The 12693-nt window shown below is 38.6% G+C and overlaps 1 protein-coding gene across 2 annotated transcripts in view; it reads left to right on the forward strand.

Annotated features, from left to right (window-relative positions):
* LOC149573240 (superoxide dismutase [Fe], chloroplastic-like) overlaps positions 1 to 12693 on the forward strand; it is a 133883-nt gene that overhangs the window by 43750 nt on the left and 77440 nt on the right. For both annotated transcript variants that reach the window (XM_089814435.1, XM_089814436.1), the window contains 2 exons: positions 3193 to 3364; positions 3571 to 3638. In XM_089814435.1, the coding sequence (XP_089670561.1) occupies positions 3193 to 3364; positions 3571 to 3638 (240 nt within the window). The remainder of the gene's footprint in view (positions 1 to 3192; positions 3365 to 3570; positions 3639 to 12693) is intronic.

Genomic DNA, 12693 nt, shown 5'->3' on the forward strand with positions numbered 1-12693 from the left:
CACCATATTTTATATAAAGTTACATTTCCTTTAAAATTAATTTTGAAATTTGAGTAGATAAATTCTGTAATGAGATTTGTTGCTATGTATGTGAAGATGAATGGAGTAAGATGCAAGTGAATAAGAACTCAGTCATTGCTTGAATAATTCTTACTATCCGTTTATGGTCATTTTTTAGCTTTTAGGTAAGAAAGAGAAAAAATTATGTCTCCCTATGGGTACTACTATTTAGCTAGAATTATTTAACTATTTAAATGATTCCTCCAAAGAGAAAGTGCATTCTGCTGCTTTTTTGAGACATATATAAGCAAGATCACAAATTATGCATCCAATGGACAATGAAATGTAAATGGAAACTAATGGAGAGAGTAAAATCCTTTATAATTCTGTTAACGACTTAATAGTCAGCACATAATGGGCATAGTACAAATGGAACCAGCATGAAGAATTATGGTCACTATAAGTTCAAACTATTGGTGGTTTTTGTGAATTTAAATTATGTTGCTTTATTCAAAATACATAATATTTCTGAGAAGATATTTTGATATGAGGTAAGTACTTAGTATAGTTTTCAAAATTTTATTATGGGCTTGCATATTCCTTCTTAATTCCCCTATATATTATCTTTTAAAAAATCAATGGTTTGTGGACTTCTAAAATCTCAGTCTATGCACTGATGATTTTCTTTCTTGTGCTTCATCTATTCAATGATTTCTGGCTGATGTATTTGTATGAATATGTTGCAAGCGACTAGGTATGCCTGTCCTCCTAATTCATACTATTAATAATAAATATGTGAAAAATACTATGTCTTTTATCAATGGCTTGAAGTATGTAGAGAAGTGATGCCAAAGGTAGTTTCTCAAAATCCAAACTAGTTATTATGGTTGATGTCTAAAACAAGTTAGAGTTCTTCATGGCTGTTACTTCTTGTAACAGATCTTAATACTTGATCACATCAAGTGTGTGATGGAATTGCACTGACATGATATCAAGACTTGCCCAGACTCTGTGAGTCTAGAGGTGAGCAAACCCTGTTGAGGCCAAGGGACTTGGATCTGGGTCTGGGCAAATCTACAAGACTCTTTTGACCTAGTATTCTTGTAGGCCAGACTCAGCCAGGATTTAGGGGAAAAAGTTAGAAAACAAGATTAAAAAAATAAAATTGTAAAGCATTTATTTGACATTTTAGTTATTTCTTAATAAAACTTACAACCTTGCAATGGTTGTTTGGTCTATGACATGCCCATTTAGGATTCTCCCCATATTTGTCTTCAAGTCTCCCCATGCTTGCCTTCAAGTTAGTCTCATTCTCTTTATTAAAATATATGCATGAAATTTCCTTTCATATACTTTCAAGTCATATTTCATGTATACATTGGTGGATGTTTGGGAGTGATTTTACATCTCCAGAAGTTATAATGCAAATTCTAGGTTTTAGAAGATATTTTAAATTTTGAGATAGTTGAATCTCAATAATGAGCAAACTCCTATCAGCATTCTCTTGCTCTTTCTATCTCACTCTCTTTATCTCCCTTGAACTCTAGACCTATTTTTCTCCCTATCACTCTTCCCCTATCCCTTGTCTCTACCTCTCCCTATCTCACTTCCTCCCCTCTCCCCTATGATCTAGATCTATCTCTCTACCTCTCCTTTCATCCCCAAACCCTTGTGTTTGGTGCTACCCTCAGCCTTGTTTTGTTGATGCTCCCAAACCCCTATTAAACTATAAATCTAAGCAAATAATAGGCCAATGATGAATCATGATTATAAAATATACAAAATACATGTCCCTGCACCTTCATAGTAAAAGCCACAATCAAGAATTATTGTATTTCATAAATTGGCCAACTTCCCTGGAATACTAGGACTGACATAGAAAAGCTGGCACGCTATAGTCGTTGTAATTATGAATACATGTTTTATCATAGTTGGCTAGAAATGACATTTTCATAATGCAAAATGTATCATCATGCTTTGCATAGGTAATTCATAGAACAATTCCATCTATTAATATCCTTGCCAAGGTCAAAGTAGAAGATAACTATTTATCTTTTTAAATAGCCCTACCTCTTTATTAATGAGCTTGACAACAAAACATGCAACCTTGAAGACTTCAAAAGAAACTTTAATAATTCCTTACTCGAAGATATACACCAGCCACTGAGACAAGAGAAAATATCATGCTACATCATCATCTAAAACCTATTTTGTATACCAGCGCATGACTTGCCATGATGGTGGGATGAGTAATGTAGGCTCCTCTAGCCATAGACATGTTTTTAGTTTTGATATTTGTTATGATGCCATGGATTTCATATTCTCTGAATCCTGTATACATTTGACAATATTTATAAGTGTGTTATTTCCTTCATCTAAAATTTGTATTTATACTTCTGTGATTGATGCATACTTGTGTATGTAACCATAATAGCTTCTATTTGACGAGTTAGTGTCTTTTAATTTTATTTATTAAAGGGTCATGAAACAAGTTTTAAAGCCTTAAAATATCTGAAATTTTGGGTTTTTCAACTAGTCTTTGTCAAGTCTTCGCCAAGCTGGAGTCCGAGTCAATAATCAGCTCGTGTATTTATCTTGAGGAAATAATGAAACATAACAAATATCATTGCAATTATCAACATGATAAGTAAAATTTAATGTTTAGAAGTAAACTGTACATGGTAGTGCTGGTTACTAGTCTTTATATGTGGCAGTAATCTCAAAATGCTACCTATTGATTTTGTTCTTCTAAACAGCTGGTTTTACGATATGTATACTAGAAGGATGCCATCATATAATACTTAAAGTTTCAATTAGCGGTTACTTGCACAATATTAGAAATTGAAAGAGTATCATAAGATAACTGAAAAATTGGAACGAAAAAAGTTTAGAACTTTACACAGCTGCATGTTATTGCCATGTAGACCTGTGAAAATCTAGTTTTAAATATCAGAAACCATCTACAAATGGAGTTCATTTGTATATGAAGGGAGCTTTTTATCTTATCATTTTATTTATGATATTCTTGGTTGATATTTATGCTTTTTATCTAATATATTGAGTTCCAAAATCCTGGTCTAATTTTATATAATTTTAGCTATGCACTTCCTTGACTTCATTCGTTTTGCTCTTTAATAACATACCCATCTGTACTTGTAAAATAATTCTTTAGTCATCTTTCTGTGACTGCAGGCTTGGAATCATGAGTTCTTTTGGGAATGCATGAAACCTCAAGGTGGGAAAAAGCCAAAAGGAGAGATCCTGGAGCTCATTGAAAAGGATTTTGGTTCATACGATCAATTTCTGAAAGAATTCAAGGTGGCTGCAGCCACACAATTTGGTTCTGGTTGGGCTTGGCTGGTTTGTGAGTACGATGCCTAATTATTCAATTTTTATATATACTGCTGCCATTCATAATTTTTAGGATACCTAATCACTGCCAGAACTTGGAACCATACCAAAGCTTCTTTTTGTGCGATCTGGAGGAAGGCATGTCTCCTTACTTTTCTCAAAATTTTAATGCATTAATTCTGTTGTTTCTTATGTGGTAATTTGTCACCATTCTTGCAGTGAGAGATGATAAACTTGTTATTGAGAAAACTCCGAATGCTCTGAACCCTCTTGTGTGGGGTCATGTGGTAAGTACCACATTGTTAGTCATTTCATCATTTATTTTGGCAGGACTATTAAAATTTGATGTTTACTTCTCTATTATCACCAGCATGGAAGGAATTGTTTTCCAAAAAAACAATGGAATGTTCAGATTAAGTCATTTGGTAGGTATTAGTATTTAGATATTTGGTAGTATTAATTTTTCTTTAAAATACTTTGACTAAAATATAAAATTTATCCTTCAAATTTTGATGTCTTGATTGGTGAAAATTGATACAAAAGAGATGAGCAATACACGAATTTATATGGGAGTTCTAACGTGGGAAATCTTTAGAATAATGGGGCCGTGTAATGCCCTGCCCGGAGATCCTTGGAACAAGGATAAACAAAGGCTAATATTTTTTTTGAGGTAAGACGCAGCAACAACTTCACCAGAATGCAACGGAAGACTAACATAAACAAACTGCCTAAGATACCTAAGCATCACTACTTACCAATGAGTTCATTAATCAGCTACATGAGTTAAGCATAAAATGTTCATTCCCAACTTACAACTAGCATTCAATTACGACATTCATTTTATATCCAACATCCAAGATTCCTGGGTGATTAATCCATGCAAGTCAATTTATTGATTATTTTGAAAGCAAGAAAAGGTTCCCCAAGGAATAGTCACGAGAGGATGTAAAAACACAAATTGTTATGGATTAGGTAGGCGTAATTCCGAAAAGGGTATCTGAAACACCAGTAATTCACCTTCGGGAAGTGCGGGAAAGTGTCCACTGTTTCTCGTACGCGATTTCACAATAGAAGAGTCTTGTACAAGGGTTCCTAACTCCCATACGAGTAAACTCTAGTCTCGTATGAGGAAACACAAGTCTAGTACAAGAATTCACATCAGAATGTCTTTTATTGTATGAGTTTTCAAAAGCAGCCATCATAGCCTTCACTCTGGAAGCCATAACTTTTGCGTCTAGACTCTGATTAACTCCGTTCAAAATGCCTGGGAAAGCTCTCGATGAGCTCTACGACATGAAGGAGATAGAACTACCCTAGGATATGCACATTTTTGATGCCATGCAAAGGCAATCCAACTAAGGTTATATAGGCGATCCTAGTTACAGAGGTTTGCAACAAGATGATGTCCCAAACAATGATTGAAAGGAGCACGTCAACACCAATGTATGACATAAAAAGAAAGCTAACTCCACACCAGGGAGTACTGGATCTACACAAAGAGATCAATAAGAAACCACAACTCTAATCATACTAGAAAGTGGAAATAGGAGCATCTGTCCATCTAAACCATAGCATCATAAACAAAATATGAACATAAGCAACATCGCAATGAGGAACTATAAGAAACTATCCTACAACATGATATCTGTTGTGAGGTTTTCACACATCGCCCCAAATTCTTGGGGACCCCCTTTTTAATCGCCTTTAGGGCCAGTGGAGAAGGTTAGATGTATTTTTCACCCGGTTTCAACTTGATTTTCCAGAACTATCAGTTCTATCCTTAGGCCGAATAAGTTCAAAATTGATTTCAACTTGGCAGGATAAGATTGTGAATTTTGTACTTAGACGATTTCTTTTGAAAATTTGGATTTAATTGTAAATTTGAATGATTTTCAAATAAGGAAATTTTTCGTTAGACTTAGGTTCTTGGAAAATCTTATTTTTTTGGTGAAATAGAATTTAATTTTGTAAGATGAAGTTAAATTGCAAAATCGATTTTTACTCTAGAGGCAATTTTATTTTTTGTCATAAAATTTTAATTATTTAGCAAAATCGATTTAGAGGAAAATTGCAAAAATTGACTTTAATAGATTAAATTTGCCTTGAAAGCTTTTGGTATTTAATGAAATTGGTAAATTAATATTAAGAAATGGCTTTTGGTTAGCCAAAATTCAACTTCAAGGATGTATTAATTAGCAAACCCTCATTAAATAGAAATTTTTAGCATCCCCAAGGCACCATTCAATTTCGTTTTGCAATTTGTGGTTAATTAGTAAATTAAAAGTGCAGTTTTCATTTTAAAAAATTAAAAATTTGGCAAAGTATTTAAAGTGGGCCACTAACTTAGCTTTAATTTTGGTTTTTTATTCTCTATAGGACCAAGTCGGCCAGCCTGGGAGGAAGGTGAAAGCTGCTATAAAGGGAGTTCCCTCCCATTTCATTTTCATCAATTCATTTGCTCCTCATGCTTGGGCGAATTTGAAGCAAGGGCAGATTTCCAGACTTGGGCGAAATTGGTGGAAGGCAGTTTTTTGGCGATTTTTGGGCAATTTCTCCATTGCCATTGTCGGGCCAGATTTTTTGCGTTTTTGGGGATTTTTGCTCCACTTTGTGGGCTGCGATTTGTGCCCTAGGTGGCAGATTTTACAGATTTTGCTCCTTCTTTGCTTAGCTGAATTTTGTGGGGGCCGAAATTTGTGGAAGACAAAATTCTGATTTTCTAGAGGGGCTGCAATTTTTATATCAGATTTGGGCAATTTTGTTGGGAGAAGAGATACATATGAAAGTTTGATTTTTGCATAGAAGGCAAGTGTTGGATAAGCTTAGAGGCTTTGTTTTCTAATTTGCAAAGGGATTTGTAATTCTTTGATGTCATATCCCGGGTTCCGAAAAGTTGCTGTAAGATTATTAGTTAAGGTGAAAGTCATCATCTAGAGTTGCAAGGAGTGCTTAAGCTGACATCCATTCTTTCGCTCTTTTCTAAGAATTGCACCACTTGGTTCTTCTTGCCTTTTGGTCCACCACTCTACCATCCCGTAATAGGGCGACGAGCATGGAGGATGATAGTGCAAGTAAGAATCCCAAGCGGGCAAACGCTAAGAAAGACAAAGAGGATATGACGCCCAAAACTTCCTTCTTCTCGAAAATGAAGAAAATAACCGATACTAATATCGCTACAGTGGACATGATACGGATGAGGGACAGACTAAAGGAAGGACAATCCCCCTTGGCAAAGAGGATATACAAGAGCGGAATTGTACATGCAGCAGCTTTTCCTCCTACTTTGCCTTGTCCGGAATTGATTATGGATTGTGCATCCAGATTTGATCTAGACAGTAAATCCATCATTTTTGGCGAAGGGAAGAGAGTGTTGGCCAACATTGGCGAACAAGCAATTGAAGAGACATTTAATATTCCCCAGAGCAAGGGCATGATAGTTGTAATGGTGGATCAGGCGGCCAAATCATTTCAAGGTAACCAAGAGGCCTACTTCTCACATCTAAAGCAGAATTGGATACACGAAGGAAGGAAAGGAGTTAACAAATCAACAAGGCTTACAGTGGCAGATTTCAAGCCGGGGTATGGCGATCTCATTGTTATTCTCAGCCGGATCATGGGCCTAGCTCAAGCTATGCAATTCGAAAACTGGATGTACTTCTTCATTGATGAAATTGAAAAGGGAAAAGGAAAATTTGATTGGGCTAGGATCATAAGTGAAAATTTAGAGTTGCAACTTAGAACAGTTCAAAACCAAAGGCAATTCTACATGGGATCCTATCTGTTTTACTTAATTGCTAGATTGTATGAGAGTCCGGGACTTAGGGCCTTAGGAGAGATTGGTAATGGGCCGGGGCAATATTTGGTGCATGAATGCTATCCGAAGCTTCATTTGCACAATAACAAGGATTACAAGATGTTTTGCGATGCATTCGCCATGAAGACAGTAAGGGTATTACAAGGGGCGCCTGCTAAGAGACTTTCATCGGAAGTAGAAGCAAGGATTAAGAAGTTTGGGAGTTGGTTCATCCAATTCCCGCAATTCACATATATTAGAGTGGCAGGAAGTACAGTTTGTCCCAAGAGGCTTCCAAGATACCCGCCCGACAAGGTAGTTTTGATGGAATTGGCTAGGCAGCTTGAGCATTATGATAGAGTAATGAGGAATGAGGGGAAAACAGGCGTTTCCTTCTCAATTATAATTGGCAATGATAGTTGCCCAAATCGGGCCACCTTTGAGGCTGCGGAAAAGGAATTGGAGTGGTATCATCTAGGATGGTACAGAGCAAGGCAAGGATTCGACCTTGTTGGTCTTATCAAGGCATCTCATGGAAGCGAATTTAAGCATGTTCCCACTATAGAGGACTTTTGGGCCAATGCAAAGGATGATTTTCACGTGAGAAAGCTAGCTTTCTCGAGATTGTCGGTGAACATGATGAGAGATATCAGATGGAGAGGCCTTGATATTCCCGATCAATTGGAGGATGATCGTAGTGTGTTGAGAGAAGACTATGAGACAGTAGTTGGAACAGAGTTGAATCCAGTGGATTGGGACGATCATCAGGATCCTTCCTTGGAGGCAGTCACAAGGACAGTAGATTTGCATACCGAGTTGTGGTATAATGCCAAGTTGAGAAAGCTACAAATACAAAAGGTTCTCCTTACTTATGAGATGATGAAACCGAAGGAAGGTCTAGTAGAATCAATCGGACAGAAGGGTGAAGGAAGTGGCGGCAATCGAAGACAGTTAGAAATAGCAAGAAGAGGGCTTTGGAGGTAGAGAAAAGCCAAGAACGTTCGGAACCTCCAGCCAAGAGACAGCGGGCAGCGCCGTCAAGGGAGAGTTTAACTAAGGCTAGAAGCCAAGAGGTCAATTCGAGTGATAAAGGGGCCGCAGTGGAGGTGAGCTCTGATTCGGAATCAAGTGGCTACAGTGAAAGTACGGAGTACTCCCCTCTCTCGGAGAACCAGCAAGGAAATATGGCAGAAACTAGTAGAGAAGAAGATGGGCCGATTGATATTGAAGAGATAAGTCAGGCGTCTAAGGCCGTTGGTGATGCTTTGTTGGTCGAACCGAATCCGGATTTGAGGAGATGCACTGCACCACTATGGTTAAGGCAAATGCTTATGCCGAGAGGCGAGGTGGTAATGGCTCACGCAGTTGATGATATCCAAGGACTAATAGAAGAGGATGATAGCGAGAACCAAAAACAGATGGCAAATACGGTGGCAAGGGTAATCAGAAGCGACAGTGATGGTCACCGAAGGGTTCAGATTGCTATACCAACAGTCAATAAGGCAGCGGATGAGATTGCAGCCCAGGAGTACGAAATAGTAGAACATAATTTGGGAAGAAATACAGATGATATGGAATGTGAGGAGGTTCAGGAAGGCATAGCATCAATCAGAGAAAGATTGAGGAAGGCAAACGAAAGGATAGTAAAGTTGGAGGCCGAAAACAAATATTGGAGAGATTGCCAGCCAATCCAACAGCTGCATCAGGCAGCCCTTCCTCAAGACAGCGGGAGCAAGTCAGAAGAGGTATCAGCTCAGTTACATGAAGTAAGGGGTTGGATCTATGATACAATCCAAGATGGGCGAAATTTCTTGCCCTCCTTCATCTCAACATTCCAGTCATTGGTGACTGTTAGAAACAAATTCAGATTATTTGAAGAGGAATGGAAGAATTTTCTTCCCATCAAGGATTTGGTTATTCCTAGGCTGCAGGCGTTCATTAGGCTACCGGAGGCATATTTGGAAAGAGCCCGGTTGGTTGATGAGAGAGGATTGAGCATAGTTGAATCTTGGTATGTCGCATTGACTACCAGATTCAGAACACTTGAAGAAATTCATGATGAGATTGCACAACACGGCCCAAGCGTCGACACTTCCATTTCGACCATGATGAGCGACGTTGGGGTGGCGCTTGATTTTGAGGGTATTAGAGAGGAGGATGTCAGTGAGACAGGATTTGGATCGAGATTGGATGAGTTAGGAAAGGCTGCCGTCAAAAGGAAACATCTGAACACCCTTTCCTCACTCAATGCTTTTATTGGGTTTGCAAAGGAATATGAGAAGGATCACGAAAGGATACTACAAGCAGGAAACAGCGTGGCAAAGTCAGCAGAACTCCGAGCGAAGCACACACCTTGTCCTCCTATGGAAGAAGTTAACGAAAGGCTAGCTAAGTTCATTGCCTTAGCTAAAAGAACAAAAGAAAAAGGAAGAATTATATTAGAAGATCATCTTATGTAAGCCCAAGTGGCAACTTTCCCTTTCTTCTAGAATAGGACAAGTGTTTGTTTCTGATTGGCCACCATTTTGGTGTCTTCTCATTGGTTGCCACTTTTGCACTTTTTTCATTGGTCCATTGATGAGGTGGCATCTTCTCATTGGCCGATGGGGTGGCAACCCTAATTAGGGTTTTTGGATCCAATCTGGATCGTCGATCTTGTTTTGATCTCTACTGTCCATTGTATTTTGGACCTCTATATAAGGCCATTGGCTCTCATTTGTAAAGGGGGGGGTTGGAGAAATTGTTGCGAAAATAATACCAAAGTGCTCTCTTTTTCATTGCATGTTGACTAAGAACATTGGGTGTTATTGCATGTTTTCTACTTCCACATAGTTAAATTTTCTTTTCAAGTTGAAGCAATTTCATTTCAAGTTGTTAGAGTAAGAGTAAAATAAAATGGATAGTTGCGTGGTAGCTTTGGTAGATGTTTGATAGGGGTCAACACTAGGCCACTAGCATCCTAGCGGCTGGTTGGGAGGCTTTGTGTGGTGATCTAGTTTACTTACCTTTGAAGCGTTGCATCTATGGAGGTAGGGCCGCTGGTTAGCCTTCATTAGATTCGATCCCCGTCCATCTGCTAACCTTCCATTCTTAGGAGTAGGAGTAGTTGAGTAGCCAAATTTCATGCTTAGAAGAGGTTAGTTAGAGAAGTAAACTAAAACATCGGCATTCTCACCTTCCATCGCCATTCACCCTACATTGCCATCATCGCGCCATCAACATCATCTAGCATTCACACCGAACCACCATCTCCATTTTCTCACCAAGATCCAAATTTTTCTCAAGCAAGAAAACGTAAGGCCGCCTACGTGATTACTAGCAAATCACATTGATAAAACTGAGCGAGTATCCAACGGTGTAAGGAACATTGGAGTTATACTCATGTCCCATGAGAGATAACTTTTCAAGAGAGGAATTGTGTATTTGATATTCTGTATCAAGCATCCAATTACTAATATGTTATGTAGTGACACAAAACTCGCATCAACATTATCTGGCGCTAGAAGGAGGGCAAGAAATTTTCCTTTTGAGAAACTTTCAAGATAAGTATGAAGAAAAATGGTGCTTCCTAGATCAAATCAACCTAGAGCAACTTGGAGAACACTTCAGGATCACCTTGTAGCCAGTTTGGGCTCAATTGCTTGGGAGGAAAGTGAAAACACCAGAGAGTATTTGGACACCATTGAAGTATTGAATCAAGAAGAAAGGAAAGCAAGAGCTATTGAAAGGAGAATTCAAAGGAAGTTGGAACGCCAAAGAGAATTGGAAAGGAAGCTTGAGAGAGAAAGAAAGGCGCAAAGACAAGCTCAAGCTATTATCAAAGAAAACTCGAATTAGAGAATCACTTGAGTCGGGTCTGAACTATATTCAAGCTGGATAGAAAGATTGGATCTTTTTCCCCTGAAAGATTTGAGAGATTGATATCGGATAAGAGACAGAGGATATTGAGAAATACACCACACCAAGAAGAAGACTTACTTGTGTTAGAATCTCCCAAAAGGTCAAGGAATCGTCAGGTAGCTGATATCTCAAACTTAGCTAGCTCCTCAAGTGGTCAAACAATCCAAGCTTTGGTTAATTCGCCAGTTCAAGTTCAAGTTCAAGTTCAAGCCAATCAACCAACAATGGCTCAACCACCATGGATTCAAAACAATGCTTCACCCATTTCATTCCAACAGTACCATGATCTACCTAAGAATCTTGAGGTTTTTTGCTCCAAGTTTTTTGTCAATAACCCTAACCGCACAGCAGAAGAGCATATCAAAGTGTTTCAAGAGGCATTATGCAACAGAAGAATTCAAGAAGAAGATGTTGCATGTAGGCTTTTCCCCTATTCATTGAGTGAGGAACCATATTACTGGTTTGTCAATTTGCCAGCATCATCAATAACGGGATGGGTTCAACTCAGGGAAGCCTTTATTGCAAAGTTTGGTATGCCCACCACACCACTGGAGTTACATAGAATGTTTGTGGACATCAGGAGACGTGATAAAGAGTCAATAAGTTCCTTCAATGATCGTTTCCATAAGGCTTACACGAGATTGCAAGCTCCTTACACAATAACAGAGGCGGGTGCATTGGAAGCATACTACAGTGCCTTAGACAGCCAGACGGCTATGTTCACAAGGATGGCGAATCCTGCTCCTACAACGCTAACTGAGGCTTACACTAAAGCAATTAAGATTGGGAGGCAATTAGGCCAACAAGGAATAGAACCTCAAGGTGTAAGGTATCCGAACAATCCAGTTCCACAACTTGCTTACCAAGCTCCTACAAATCAATTGGTGGTACACCCGGGACCTCCATTATCTCAAGCACCACCCTCAGTACCAGTTTATCTACAAGGTGCAGGTTCCTCCACGAGGACACAAGAAGAGAAGGATGAGATGAAAGAGTTGATTGACCAAGTCAAGAAGCTATCCACGGAAGTCACCTATTTGAGAAATCAGAACAATCAACTCCAAAGTTCCCATAGAAACAACCAAGGAAGCAATTATCAGAACCAAGGGAATAATTACCAGAATCAAGGTGGAAGTTATCAAGGAGGGTATCAAAGAAACCATCAAGAAGGGGGATACCAAAGAAATTATCAGGATAGAGACTACCAAAGAAACAATCAAGGTGGTGGTTATCAAAGGAACTATCAAAACAACAACTATCAAGGTAACAATCAGTCACAAGACCAAGGATATAGCAATTAGTCTAACCAAAGGAAGACTTGGAACACAGGCCCAAACAATGGAAATGTGGTGTCGCCACTTGATAATCAAGCCTCAGCGGACAGTAGACCGGTAGATAGAATATTTCTAGCTGAGTCCGCTATGTCCAAATATTGCGGATTTCATGAGACTGATTTACATTCGGAGTTAGGATGTGCTGAGTTCAAGAGGGCATCTAACCTGTTTCAAAACATAATAGATGAGTCAAATAGTCAGGAAGATGTGAAGGTCACGGGGTATGAGATTGTTCCATCCCCGGGATATGATCAGTGTTTGACTTTTGAGGAGTTTTCATTCCCGCCAGAATTTGAAGCATATAAAGAGCACCAA

This window comes from Cupressus sempervirens, chromosome 2 (genome assembly GCF_028749045.1).
Source record: "Cupressus sempervirens isolate cs-2001-9-10 chromosome 2, ASM2874904v1, whole genome shotgun sequence".
Classification (NCBI taxonomy): domain Eukaryota; kingdom Viridiplantae; phylum Streptophyta; class Pinopsida; order Cupressales; family Cupressaceae; genus Cupressus; species Cupressus sempervirens.